We start from the raw sequence: 15,299 nt of genomic DNA, 5'->3' as shown, positions 1-15,299 counted from the left end.
AGAATGTTTGGAGGAGAAAATACCCAACAATATATATATAAAAAAGTGTGATCTCACTTAATATTACTTTCTAAATTAATCACTGACCTGCTAAAGTAATCATTAAAGGAGACCTGCATTGAAAAAAATGCAGTCAGATTTTTTGAACAAAAAATGACTTACATTTACACATGAGATCCTTCTGAATGTAGTAAAGTATCTGCAAGCCCAGATCTGTCATTCAACAGAGAAATCTTCATTTGAAAATGACAAATTTACAGCTAACATTTAGCCCTCCGCAAATTGTCCCTCTCATCATGGACGCTGCCGAGACGTCACGGACAAGACCCTTTCCCAGCATGCATTGCGCCAATTGTAATTAGTGGATTTACGTCAGTTTGCATCGCTTACCTTTTTGTCTTATACGGAAGGATCGACGGTTTTTTAAAACTTCATATTGTCTTGCGGTACGTTTGGTGAGTATACATTTATTTTTATTTTTGCCTGAAAATTATTTTGGGGGACTTTTTCATACGCCCGTTTGATTGAGTGGTGTCGCAATGAAAATCTACTGTCTTTCGCCTCCAGTACCATTGCGGGATATGGAGGCGAGACCCGCAAAGAATCCCAGTCATTAAAAATATATAAACCTCTCTCAGCGTCCATGGAGCTCTGGGGATCCGATTGCCGAGACGTGCGGTGCTGTGGATTTTGCCGCAAGAAGTCTGTCCTTGCAGCAACAGGTGTACCAGCCGCTTCGCATTAAAACAGGGAGCGTAATCTCAGGAGTTGTGCCAAGTGTGCTGCAGCTCCATTCAGTAGACAGAGAGGTGATGCCGGTGTTGTGCGCTGAATCTGGCACAACACCGGCTGCAAAGCAGACACGGGCGGTGTGAGTGGCCCGCGTCGGCGTGTAACGAGCTCGTTAACAAGTCCGCAGACTTAATAAACGCAGCGGAGGCAGAGAGCGGGAGAGGAAGAATGGCACCCGCTGTCGATGTCGTTGCTGATCTGAGCACACAGATCTGTATCTCACATTCATTGCAGCTTACTTTTGGATGTTGAAAGCAGGACGTGTATAAGTAACATTACTAACAGATAAAATCAATTTCAATGCGGGATCGGACTGAAGGCGGGAGCGCGTCATCTTGTCCCTGACGTCATGGAAATGATACGGCTGTACAAACTGTTTTCACAGAGGGCTAAATTTTTAGCTGCAAATTTGTCATTTTTAAATGAAGATATCTCCACTGAATTACAAATCTGGGCTTACAGATTTACTTTACTGCATTCACAAGGGTCTTATAAATACATATCAGCTATTTCTTTCTGAAATCTGACCACATTTATTTCAGTGCAGGTCTACTTTAAACTACTCACACGGGAAGATGAACTTTTGCTCACATGAAAAGTGTGAGAGCAGTAGCCTTGTTTTTCACTAAGCGCAGATGTACATTTTAATTAACAAAGCGGCCTTGGGCAGAGAGCGATGCGACCTGCAGACTACCTCAGGGTTGGCGCTGTTTTGTTTCGTGAGACTGGAGGTGGAGAGTCATAATACTTTTCATATCAATGTGGGAAAGGCGCCGCTATGTTTGTACACTCAACAAAAATATAAACGCAACACTTTTGGTTTTGCTCCCATTTTGTATGAGATGAACTCAAAGATCTAAAACTTTTTCCACATACACAATATCACCATTTCCCTCAAATATTGTTCACAAACCAGTCTAAATCTGTGATAGTGAGCACTTCTCCGTTGCTGAGATAATCCATCCCACCTCACAGCTGTGCCATATCAAGATGCTGATTAGACACCCTTGGACCCAAAAAGAACAATTTTACTCTCATCAGTCCACAAAATATTCCTCCATTTCTCTTTAGGCCAGATGATGTGTTCTTTGGCAAATTTTAACCTCTTTTGCATGTCTTTTATTTAACACTTTGTGGGGGATTCTTGCAAATAAATTAGCTTCACACAGGCGTCTTCTAACTGTCACAGCACTTACAGGTAACTCCAAACTGTCTTTGATCATCCTGGAGCTGATCAGTGGGTGAGCCTTTGCCATTCTGGTTATTCTTCTATCCATTTTGATGGCCGTTTTCCATTTTCTTCCACGCGTCTTTTTTTTGTCGATTTTAAAGCATTGGAGATCATTGTAGATGAACAGCCTATACTTTTTTGCACCTGCGTATAGGTTTTCCCCTCTCCAATCAACTTTTTAATCAAACTACGCTGTTCTTCTGAACAATGTCTTGAACGTCCCATTTTCCTCAGGCTTTCAAAGAGAAAAGCATGTTCAACAGGTGCTGGCTTCATCCTTAAATAGGGGACACCTGATTCACACTTGTTTGTTCCACAAAACTGACAAACTCACTAACTGAATGCCACACTACTATTATTGTGAACATCGCCTTTTCTACTTTTTTTTTATTAATAGCCCAATTTCATAGCCTTAAGAGTGTGCATATCATGAATGCTTGGTCTTGTTGGATTTGTGAGAATCTACTGAATCTACTGGTACCTTGTTTCCCATGTAACAATAAGAAATATACTCAAAACCTTGATAAATCTTTTTAATCACATAGCACTACTATTATTCTGAACACTACTGTATATCTGTATGTAACTTTGTTTCAATAAATACAGGAGCAGAGTGGGAAGACCCATCAGAGCTGATGGGGCGGTTAGTGACAAGGGTCATGTCCGTTTGCTCTCTCCTGATTGGTAAAGAAACTCAGTGTTTCCTGCGTGATCATTCTCTGTGTCATTTGAGTTGTTCTCTTTTTACAGGCTCAACTCTGACACACATGGTTTGCGGTTGTGAGGCCGGTTGGATGTACTGCTTAAGGTAGAGAAAAGAACATTCAATTCACAGGCAACCGCTCTAGTGGGCATTCTTGCAGGCAACATGCTAATTGCACACTCCCTCAAAACTTGCAGCATCTGTGCCATTGTGCTGTGTGATAAAACTGCACATTTTAGAGTGGCCTTTTACTGTGAACAGCCTAAGACACACCTGTGCAATAATCATGCTGTCTAATCAGCATCTTGATATGCCACACCTGTGAGGTGGGATGGATTATATTGGCAAAGGTGCTCACTAACGCAGATTTAGACAGATTTATGAACAATATTTGAGAGAAATAGGTCTTGTGTGCATATAGAAAACATTTTAGATATTTGAATTCAGTTTATGAATAACAGGAACAAAAACAAAAGTGCTGCGTTTATGTTTTTGTTCAGTGTATTTGATGAATCTGGTGTAATTAAACCAACAACCTGATGGGATTCAATCAGATCACGACATTCCTATCTTGTACATGTAACTGATAAATGCATGAGTTATTGTATTCAATTATCCAAGCAGATTGTATGGATTGTCCTCCTCACCTCCCAAATACTTTGCCACACAGCCAAATTCCCATAATACACGTTGCAGTTCCTGGGCCGCTGGCTTGAGTGAAAAAGCTTCGAGTGTGCGTCATAGTGTGGGATCTAAGGCATTGAAATTCACACCAAGAGATTGACTGCTGAGCCTGAAAATTCCACTATTGATAGCCAGTACCAAAGAGCTAGCAGAAACAGCCAATTTTATCAAAAATAATTCTCAATTCTCTCCAACAAAATACTGTGACCAAATGTATCAAAAGCTGTGCTCAAATCAACCAACAGCAACACAAGCATGAAATCATCATCCAAAGTAATCAACTAATCATTCATCACCCTAGTAAGTGCAGTCTCTATGGAATGATGAACCATAAATTATGTCAAAATCAGAAAAAAACAGATCTTGATTCATGGATCCCGCAAGAGAATACCAGAGAGTGCCCCAACACAGTTAGATGAGTCTGTGGTATTTTGTCTCTGACATACTCAACAATCCTATGTAAAAAGTCCATAAAGTCAGGAGCTGAAGGGTGGAAAAGCTTATTTAGTACCTTAACATTTCCCATAGTCCCCCTGGTGGCCCCCTGCGCTTCCCAGAATGCACCACGGCGCCAGCAGAGTTCCGGCATCTCGCAGCACATGTAAACACTGACTAGCGAGGATGTGGATGGTGTTGAGACAGCGAGTTCACGGACAATTATGAGGATGACATGTTCTCCCAAGTTGAGAAGGTTATAGAGGAGGTGTAGCACCTGTGATGGATTTCAGCCGTGCCCCGATGTTGTTCTGTTGTCCATACTTCACAAAGTTTGTTTACATTGTGCCCTGAATCAGAACTCTGCTGAAACCGACCTCTCGTGTCACTCAGGGACCACAAAATGGCAGAAGATTCACAACTGTGAAACAGCGAAAGAGTCGATGACGAGTAATTTTTGCCAGTGTCAAACAAGAATTTTCGTTTATGTGTAATCATGTTAACTTTGAATAATAACTCATCTTGGAAGCTGACAGAGCATGTTTGTACTCAGCCAGACAATCACACCATCCCCAGTAAGCAACACCATATTCACTTAAGCCTCCTACATTTACAAAGAAATAAGTAATCATGCATTTTCTCTGTCAACATATCTTTTGTGTTATAGACATAAACAAGTCCAGCGGACCTTGCAATGCTAAACTAAAACTTAACAACACTGTCCAAGGAACCACCCATACCAGAAATTTTCTCAAGGACCAAAGGTAATCTAGTACCAAGTTCATTCAGGCTGTGTGTCCAATACATCAGGCCAATGAGACAATACCAAGAATCCTTAGGGAGGTGGTACTGAAATATACTTCACTTAAAAAGTGATCAGAAAAAAGCACAAGAATGAGGAAACACCTCAACAGCTGATATATCAGTCCCACGGGCTACAACCAGTCCAGAATATTTCCACCACTGTGGGGCAATGTTCAAACTGAGGAAACCAAATGTCTCCAGCAATGCTAACAAACGTAATCTGGAGATGACATTATGACATTATCTTACTGTGGGCAGTCTAAGGCACACCTGTGCACTAATCATGGTGTCTAATCAGCATTTTGATATGGCACACCTGTGAGGTGGGATGGATTATCTCAGCAAAGGAGAAGTGCTCACTATCACAGATTTAGACTGGTTTGTGAACAATATTTGAGAGAAATGGTGATATTGTGTATGTGGAAAAAGATTTAGATCTTTGAGTTCATCTCATACAAAATGGGAGCAAAACCAAAAGTGTTGCGTTTATATTTTTGTTGAGTGTATTTGTCACACCAGAACTATTGTGCATGTAGGGTATTATCACTCATCACTCATCTTCAACCACTTATCCGGGATCGGGTCGCGGGACAACAGTTCTAGCAGGGGACCCCAGACTTCCCTTTCCTGAGCCACAATGTCCACCTCTACTGGCGCGTCCTGAGGCGTTCCCAGGCCAGTGTGGAGATATAATCTCTCCACCTAGTCCTGGGTCTTCCCCGGGGTCTCCTACCAGATGGACGTGCCTGGAATACCTCCCTAGTGAGGCGCCCAGGGGGCATCCTTACCAGATGCCCGAACCACCTCAGCTGGCTTCTTTCAACGTGAAGGAATAGCGGCTCTACTCCAAGGTCTGCATGGATAACCGAACTTCTCACCTTATCTCTAAGGGAGACACCAGCCACCCTCCTAAGGAAGCACATTTCAGCTTGCACTCGTGATCTTGTTCTTTCGGTTATGACCCAACCCTCATGACTAGGGTTGGGTATCGAGAACCGGTTCTTTTCAATTATCGTTAAGAAATGAATCGATCCACCGATATCAATAGCCTTTTTGCTTAACGATTCCCTTATCGGTCCTTCAGAGCACCTGTTTTTGAGTGCGTTTGTCGGTAAAAATGATCATTCCTCTACGTTGATCGCAGACCCTGCAGCGGCTCTGTCATCAACCATTTCTGCAGCACAACTCCAGTTTGAAGCGTGAATCAATGAAGCAATGCTTCGATCCACTGGCTTGTTGGTTCTTTGAGTCGCTGCTCTTCAGAAACGGTAAGTCTGCTTCTTAACCCCTCTCAAAGCCATTAAAATATCATGCGTCACTTTTGTGTGTATTAAAGTCACTAACTGGGATTCTTTTTTTGTTGTAGCCAAGAAATGAGAATCGTCCTCCGTTCCGTAGGCACAGCTCCAAACACTGCGCGGCTCTCTGCTGAGACAGAGTCCGGTTGGAATTAATCACTTCAAAACCAATTGCCTCTTTAAATAAAATGACCTCTTACAAACGTTGCAATACAGACAAGAAACTACAATTGACTAAAACGTTTTTTCCTCGCAAAATGAGATGTCCTGCATTCTTTATATATTACATCCTGACATGCGGCACAGCCAGCTGCAAGAGCTCAGCTCAGATGTATGGAAAGACATTCATGCCAATAATGTCTGAAAGGAAATGCTTTTGACAAAAACTACAGATTTTATTTCTGTTTATGTCCAGACATCAAGAATCCACCATGTAGAGTTTATTATGTCCAGAGTTTAAGGATCCAGTAACCAATTTCATACTAATTTACTTTAAGACTCAATAAATTGTTGTTCAATTTCAATTTAATCAGTGTATAAAGCGTCAAATCACAACAAAAGCTGTCTCAAGGCGCCTCACACGGAACAGTTCAACATAAAAAATTAAAATGAATAAATAAAAATTTAAAAATTCAAATACATAATTAAAAACAGAAGTAAAAGAATAAAACAAAAAAAAATAAAAACTATTCATAAGAAAGAGAATAAAAATAGGTTTTAAGTCTTGACTTAAAAATGTCCACGGACTCTGACTGCCTCACAGTCTTTGCCTCACAGTCTTTGACCCACTGACATAGAAAACCTGTAAAGCCTACTTTTAGTACACAAAAAAATTCACAAGAGAATCGATAAGGAATCGGATCAATAAGCGGAATCGATAATGGTATCGATATCGATAAAATCTTAATGATAACCATCCCTACTCACGACCATAGGTGAGAGTAGGAATGAAGATTGGCCAGAAGACCGAGAGCTTCGCCTTTTGGCTCAGCTCCCTTTTCGTCACAACAGCACGGTAGAGCGAATGCATTACCGCCCCTGCTGTGCCGATTCTCTGGCCAATCTCACGCTCCATTGTCCCTCACTGGTGAACAAGACCCCGAGGTACTTGAACTCCTTCCCTGCGGGGATTATGTATTAGGCTTTTTTTTTTTTTTTGTCTATTTAACTACTAACACTTTCTGTAATTGTGTGTTTAACCATTGTCTACTGTTTCGGTACTCTGGCAAAATAATTTCCTTCGGGATAAATAAAGTTGATCTTTATCTTTATGGATGTTGTGAAACACTATAGTTTCTCAGTTTCTCTCAGGTTTTCCATCTTTTGAATTTTGAGAAGCATCCTTTTCTCGAGAATATGTGAAGGTTTGACTCACTGGGTGCAATGCTGATAAATGTTAGTTTTTCAGAACAAAAAGATGGAGAACCATGCCTGACTTTTTCTGGGTCAAGCTCAAAACTTCTCAATCCCGCCTCATATTTAAATAGGACAATTTATTTTGCATTCCGATAGTAATACTTGTGCACCAAGCCTGAGGCTCTAGCATTCATTTTGCCAACCAGCATGGAGAGTAAGCACATGACTGCACAGGGTTCATCCATGAACTTTAACGTATTGTAAATGATAGCAAAAGGTTCATTAGATAAGAACTGTTAAAGTTTCCATAGAACTTTCAAAGTCAGGCAACAATTTAAAATAAATTCTACCAGAATATGGATTGTTGGCCAGGCCATCTCTGCCTGGTATGGCAGCTGTAGTAGCAGGGAATGTCACACCATAATAGTCCTGTGAAAACAAATGCAAAAACTGAATGAAAGTTTATCCTGTTTAGGAGAACATTTCCATCATTACATGACACCATTTCCCATTAAGTACAAAAACTGAAACGTTGTTGACCCCAAAAGGTGAATCTGCTGCAAATCGTGAATTATCCACAAACCATTAATGAAAATAATGCAAACCATGAATATCCACAAACCGTTAATAATTTTCTGTAAAGCCTGAATAAAATATCCCACAAAACGTGAAAGCAGGTCTTGCAAAACATTAAGTTACAAAACAGGAATATCAATCATGATATATACTTTCTTTCAGTTTAAGTAGTTTAGAGATTTCAGTTTACAGATCAATTACTTCAGGAAATCTTTATCGCAAACCCTGTCTCCGCATATATATGTCACAGGGAGGCAAGCCTCGAGTGGGCTCTTGCTTCTGGTGTCAAGCGCTCCGGGGACAGTGGTAGGTGGGGAGTTTGAGTGAGGCGGTACACCTGTCAAACGGTAAAGGCACCTTGACACTTGCACAAATTTGATCCCAGCACTGCTGCACAATTTGTTGTGCCAATGCATCCCACTTTGTCCCGCTTGATGCCACGGTATATAAAATAATCATTTCGTAGCCGATGATGCATTTGATCTCAGAACTTGGCTGATGAAACCATTCTCTCATCACCCCCAGAATCACTAAGAAATTATCTACAGCTGCAGGCTGTCTTGTGCGGTGAAGAACATATTTGAGATAATCTCAAAGGTAATTATTTCTTATATTGTAATGGACTGGTCAAATAGTTGCATTTTCATTCCTTCTTAAGCTTTAGATACTGTATCTGTAATGTTATGCTTATTAAAGACGTAACATCTTGTCATAATCTAATTTCATGTTAAAATGCACTGCATCCAATAACATGTCTGTGGCACACAATGTTTTCAAATAGGATCAAATTAGTACAAGTGTCAAGGTGCCTTAGCGTGCACGCGAGTCGAGGGGTGGCATGAAGCGCCGTGGTGTAATGAAAGTGAGAGGCATGCAGACATAATCCCACAGATGGCAGTTGTGTGAAGTGCCTTGAGGCAAGCTTTGTTGTGATTTAGTGCTATGTAAATGAAATAAAGTGAAATTGAATTAAATTGAATGATAGCTTCACACCATTAGCTCCTCAGCCAAGCACATACGGTACACGATACAGTACAAATCATGAAGAAATTCACGTTTTGCGTGATGTGCATTCACATTTCGGGAAATATTTTTTCAGTATTCTCGTTTTGCAATTCATGTTTTGCGGATAATACACGACTTGAAGCTGATTCACGTTTTGGGGGTTTACAACAGTGTAAAATTGACACAATATCACAAGCATGACATTGTGCCATATTCTTGAAAAGATACAAAAAAAAAATTTTTTATAATAAAAAAAAAAAATTGTGTACACAACTCTCAACAGATTTGCTAGACTCACAATTGGAAGGCGTGATTGCAGCATTTGCAGGTCTTCGTATCCATAGATCTGCTGTTCAAATTTAGACAAAGCAGAGTTCAGTCAAATGGTGGAAATAAAATGAATAACATTTAAAATAAAATAAAAAATTGTCAAACCTCTGCTTTCATCAACCTTTTTGAACAAACAACTTTAATATTCTACAAATACTTTGTGTTTTCCTCAGGCCAGCTTGAAATGATTAGAGAGAAAAAACTCCAGCACTGGTGCATGTGTATGTTGCTTCTAGGCAAAGTAATGAAGGATGCTATTTCTAAAGCACTTTTCAAACCAGCAGATGCTCAAAGCGCTTTACAAATAAGTCCCATATTTACTTCACCAAGACCATCTACAATGCAGATGGTCTTGCTGAAGGACACAAAGAGGAAGCATGAGCAGGCGTCAATCCCAGGCCAAATCCCTATCCACTCTACACTATGCAGTAAAACACTTGATTGATAATAAAGGGATGCAGAAGCATTTTGACCGGTGAGCAAAATTAACTTTTTTCCTGCCTCATTGCCCTGAATTATACATTATCACCTTAGACTTAACCACCATTACCCCAATTGAAGTTATTTCCTTTTTTAAAATTTCATTTTACATCACAAATATAGTTTAATAATTTTGTTGCACTAACTTAGGTCACAGAAATTAGGTTACAGATTGTGACAGCCACCACATATTTTTGCTGAAAATCTGCATTTTTTTTTTAAATTCAGGCATTAAAATAGATTCCCATATGTAGTCAGCTTATGCAAATTACACCTATTTCAAAATTAGCTTTGGTATTGTTTCTCCTACTGTCCCAGGCACCATGTCCGTGTGTCTCAGAAGGTATTTTAATTAGAAAATAGTTCAGGATTACAGCTTTATTCCAAAATCAGAAAAAAAAAACCCTCATGTTAAGTGAAAATTGCTATATCCCCCTTCACACACACACCCCACCACCTTAACTGAAGTGATACTGAAGTGATTTTTTGGAAAATACACTTTTACAGAATTTTCATGACTCATCCAGAAATTTCTCATGTTGATCGCCATTTTATTTCCCTTTTCTAATGAATGTTCCATGATTGTGAGTGCTTAGTTTGGATACAATGTTCATGTTTGTTACTCTTCTTAATTTGCTTGTTTTATAGTGTGTAAAAACAAAAAAAAAACTCATTGTAAATGCAGAATATAACTGTGATGTTGCCTTTTTCGAACAAAAAGATAATAAAAAAGAAAATACACTTTGTAGTCCAGCAACAAACAATGCTCAATATGTTGATGATGCACCATTTATGTAAAGTTCATAGACTGCCCAATTTATTATACACGTTAAAAAAAATCTGTAATTGTTTTCAACAAGAGCGATTGTTTTTCTGTTTTTGCTCATTTGTTTTGCATTTTTTGAGAGCCTAACATTTGTACGCTGTATGACCCTTGCAATTTGAGGGTTCATATTTTCAAAAAAATTATGCATGCTATTAATTTATTAATTAATTGAAAAGCTTTAGATTCAGTTGATCAGGTTGCTATGTGAGACATCCAGAGAATTAATGGGATTGTCAATAAGTTGCTGGACATCACAGACAGCCTATACTTGAGCATTTTGAGCACTAAGGGGAGTGGAGACAGAGTCTCTAACTTCTCACCAGTTAATTCTGGCATTCAACACTGATATGTTCTGGTTCCTCCTCTGTTCAATGCTTATGCGGACATGGTGACGGATAAAGTCATGTAATCCAACTTCGATGCCTGTATTGGTGAGAAATGATTCATTTCTCTTGAGTTTGTGGATAATGCTGTAATCTCTGTGCAATCAAATTACTCTCCGATTGCAGCATTTAAAAAGCTGGCTGAGAAGTTCAAATCTCGAGGTTTGCAATTGTCCTGATCAAGACTAAATGCTCGGTTTACTTCCTGGGGTCAACATTTAAAAGTGTATCTATGTGGTGAAGTGTTGCGAGATTCACTTATCTAGGCAGGGACATTCATGTCTCTAGAAACTTGCTCAATAAGATCAGGAACCATGTGGAAAGAGTTTATGGATTCATGAGACCATTGGACAGATGTATTTGGCAATGCCAATATCTTTGCTGAAGAATAAAGATCCAAGTATTGAGGAGCCTGGTCTTACTGTATGGTTGTGAGATTGAGATGTTAACCAGTGGTCTATGGTGACAGCAGGATGTCTTTGGTATCAGATCTCTACAGAGAATCCACTGTAATGACTGTGTCAATAACCAATTATTTTGGAAGACTTTCATTATAGAGGAATGTCAGCTACACCACTACATCATCCATGTGGCATGGTTCCTTAACCCTCTGGGGCCGATGCCGTCATATACGACGACTGGGACCAAGCTTTACTACATTATAAATAACTTTTTAATGATACGAGATAGAAACATACTTTTTTTGCTGAAAAGTTAGCTCTGCGGACTTTCAATCCACCGTCGGCCATCTTTGTACTCCTCATAGAAGCTGTGTGATGACATGCGCAATCGGAATTGGTTCACCGTCACATGGTTTTCCAAAATCCAATCGTAGGGCAGGTTTACCTCACGTGATAAACCAAAGATCAGTTTCAGGAGTGACATCTTACTAGTTGGCCCGTTTGAATAGTCCCCTATCTCCTCAAATGCGCCCTGCACCATTACGTACACCGAAAGTGTAGACAGAGACTCTCATCACAATCTCACGTGTTCAAACAAAGAGTGTGTAACTATCAGGATTGCTCCACTAGTTTGCATTTGAATGTTACTGGATTACTCTGTGGCTCTCTCTCTCTAGCATAAAGCACTGTTTACCATATCAATGGGGTGAGGGAGAGGGGCTGCTCCTCAGGCTGGAGCATAAACGTATAGACCATTTTGTATATATTGTTCAAAATGTGCATTTGTGTTTATTGTTTGAACTTTTCTGTTGTACAGTCTTTCACAAAAGACCTCAAATTACCTATATAAAGTGTCAAAACAGTTGTTTATTATAGTTCGCTGTGTGTTTTGAATAAATGTGTGGAAAATTATTTTTCGCTTTACTTTTTCCTTTGTTATTTTTTATTGTAAACCTTTATTACACTTATAAAACACAACAAAAGCATATATATTATGAAAGAACGGGCTGTCCTGAAAAAAAAAGAGACATAAAACTTGATTGTGGGATGCAGGGAGAGGTGTTAACAGCAACAATAATACATTTATGCCAGGCGAGTGAACTGTCCAAAAAATGCCCTTGGACCCCAGAGGGTTAAGCATGGTGCATGCAGTACACAGGTGCTTAAGTTCTTAGGATGGCCAGCAACTGGTAAAGGTGACTGTGATGCCCACATATCACTTGGTTATCACAGATAGATGGATACTTTTAAGAGAAGAGAATGGACTGTTCTGCTGGAGTAGCTGCCAAGAAAAACCCAGGGCAGTTATGTAATATGAGGCAACACACAGCACCTTGGCATGCTATCACAGCTGGCCTGATGGGTACGATACTATGCTAACAGGCTGAAAACTCCTGGCTTCTTCCCCGCTACATTTCTGATACTCTATGTGGCACTGTAGCAGTGTCAAACTATAAAGGTGAGTGCACATGAAAAAATTCCGCACACTGATCAAGATGATGCTAACATGCAGCAGTGCAGAAGTTAAAACCAGGCTTTAATCACAAACCAACTAAAAATGCTATGATCAATACCAAAAATTAAATGAGGAGGGAACAAATGGAAGAGAGTCAGGTTTAATACTAAGACTCATAAAAAGTACAGACAGAGTGACATATTGCATCACTGTTAATGTTACTAACAGGTGGTCTTATCATTAAAGCTCTGAGTGTCCATAACAAATACAACCTTAAAACAGATTAACAGCAAAATAAGGTTTTTAACAGTTCTGAATATGCATGCGATTACAAAGAGCATAAACACGACAAATTTTTGGCGTCACAAATATTCAAAATAAATAAATAAATAAATAATTTAAGGCACGCAAAGAAATAAGTATAAAAGATTGCAAATACCGGGTAAGCAGGGAGCAAGCCACCAGGGCCCATGATGTACTGGTTGGCCAAAAGGGGTGGTACTCCTTGGGCCAAGTTGGGTGGAGCTTTACCTGAGACAGTGGAGTAATGAGGTTTGTTTCTGATGTATTTCAATTTTCATATCAGGAGCAGTGACAAACAACAAAAGTGTTTGCAGATGATCATCGTCTGCTCATTTTTCAGTTTCACAGTACTACTTCTGAAAACTTCTGATTGTGGTGCCTCACCAGCTTTGGCCCACTGAACTGTGGTCCTCCACAATGGTAAGACAACGGCAAAAAATTTTCTTTAAATACCATAGATGTTGCAGAAAATATATGGTCAAGTTTTTTTTTTTGAAAGGTGTATTATCAAAGATTTTGATACTTTTGCCAATACTAGCCACAAGTACAAAATTTTAAAACTAGTGTAAAAGTCCAGTATGATCAACTGTGGATACATGAGCTTACCAGAGGTGGTGGTGAGTAGGGGTGCTGTGCGGCTGCCTGCAGCTGACAATGTAGTGTTGGTGGTGCTTGCACAATTTGGAGTTAGACCTGGTGCGCCAGTTGTGTGCAGACCATTTGCATTAGAGCTGGTGACAGGCAGCGGAGCTGAGGAACTGGGATTAACAACTTGGCTGGATGATGAAAAGGTGGGGAGTTTGCTGCTGCTGTCATCATTGGTTATCTAACAGGAGAACAGCAGGGAGGTTGCAATAAAAAAAAAACAGACACAAAATAACAGTAAATGCAAAATCATCATGCAACCCCTGGCAATAATTATGGAATCACCGGCCTCGGAGGATGTTCCTTCAGTTGTTTAATTTTGTAGAAAAAAAGCAGATCACAGACATGACACAAAACTAAAGTCATTTCAAATGGCAACTTTCTGGCTTTAAGAAACACTAAGAAATCAAGAAAAAAATTTGTGGCAGTCAGTAACGGTTACTTTTTTAGACCAAGCAGAGGGAAAAAAATATGGACTAACTCAATTCTGAGGAATAAATTATGGAATCACCCTGTAAATTTTCATCCCCAAAACTAACACCTGCATCATATCAGATCTGCTCGTCTGCATCTAAAAAGGAGTGATCACACCTTGGAGAGCTGTTGCACCAAGTGGACTGACATGAATCATGGCTCCAACACGAGAGATGTCAATTGAAACAAAGGAGAGGATTATCAAACTCTTAAAAGAGGGTAAATCATCACGCAATGTTGCAAAAGATGTTGGTTGTTCACAGTCAGCTGTGTCTAAACTCTGGACCAAATACAAACAACATGGGCAGGTTGTTAAAGGCAAACATACTGGTAGACCAAGGAAGACATCAAAGCGTCAAGACAGAAAACTTAAAGCAATATGTCTCAAAAATCGAAAATGCACAACAAAACAAATGAGGAACGAATGGGAGGAAACTGGAGTCAACGTCTGTGACCGAATTGTAAGAAACCGCCTAAAGGAAATTGGATTTACATACAGAAAAGTTAAATGAAAGCCATCATTAACACCTAAACAGAAAAAAAAACAAGGTTACAATGGGCTAAGGAAAAGCAATCGTGGACTGTGGATGACTGGATGAAAGTCATATTCAGTGATGAATCTCAAATCTGCATTGGGCAAGGTGATGATGCTGGAACTTTTGTTTGGTGCTGTTCCAATGAGATTTATAAAGATGACTACCTGAAGAAAACATGTAAATTTCCACAGTCATTGACGATATGGGGCTGCATGTCAGGTAAAGGCACTGGGGAGATGGCTGTCATTACATCATCAATAAATGCACAAGTTTACGTTGATATTTTGGATACTTTTCTTATCCCATCAATTGAAAGGATGTTTGGGGATGATGAAATCATTTTTCAAGATGATAATGCATCTTGCCATAGAGCAAAAACTGTGAAAACATTCCTTGCAAAAAGACACATAGGGTCAATGTCAACAAGCAGATCTGATTTGATGCAGGTGTTAGTTTTGGGGATGAAAATTTACAGGGTGATTCCATAATTTATTCCTCAGAATTGAGTGAGTCCATATTTTTTCCCTCTGCCTGGTCTAAAAAAGTAACCGTTACTGACTGCCACAATTTTTTTTTCTTGA

The 15,299-nt window shown here is 39.6% G+C and overlaps 1 protein-coding gene across 5 annotated transcripts in view; it reads right to left on the bottom strand.

The window, feature by feature from the left end:
* The window catches only part of LOC117510608 (ubiquitin-associated protein 2-like), a 72,783-nt gene that overhangs the window by 43,383 nt on the left and 14,101 nt on the right, over positions 1-15,299 (bottom strand). For 4 of the 5 annotated variants that reach the window (XM_034170396.1, XM_034170397.1, XM_034170399.1 and 1 more), the window contains 4 exons: positions 13,670-13,889; positions 13,200-13,291; positions 9,183-9,233; positions 7,654-7,732 (listed from right to left, as the gene is read on the bottom strand). In XM_034170396.1, the coding sequence (XP_034026287.1) occupies positions 7,654-7,732; positions 9,183-9,233; positions 13,200-13,291; positions 13,670-13,889 (442 nt within the window). The remainder of the gene's footprint in view (positions 1-7,653; positions 7,733-9,182; positions 9,234-13,199; positions 13,292-13,669; positions 13,890-15,299) is intronic. The other variant, XM_034170398.1, reaches the window with a different exon arrangement.

This window comes from Thalassophryne amazonica, chromosome 5, assembly GCF_902500255.1.
Source record: "Thalassophryne amazonica chromosome 5, fThaAma1.1, whole genome shotgun sequence".
NCBI lineage: Eukaryota > Metazoa > Chordata > Actinopteri > Batrachoidiformes > Batrachoididae > Thalassophryne > Thalassophryne amazonica.
Note: the sequence above shows the minus strand (reverse complement) of the source record. Positions and strands in the feature narration are given on the sequence as shown.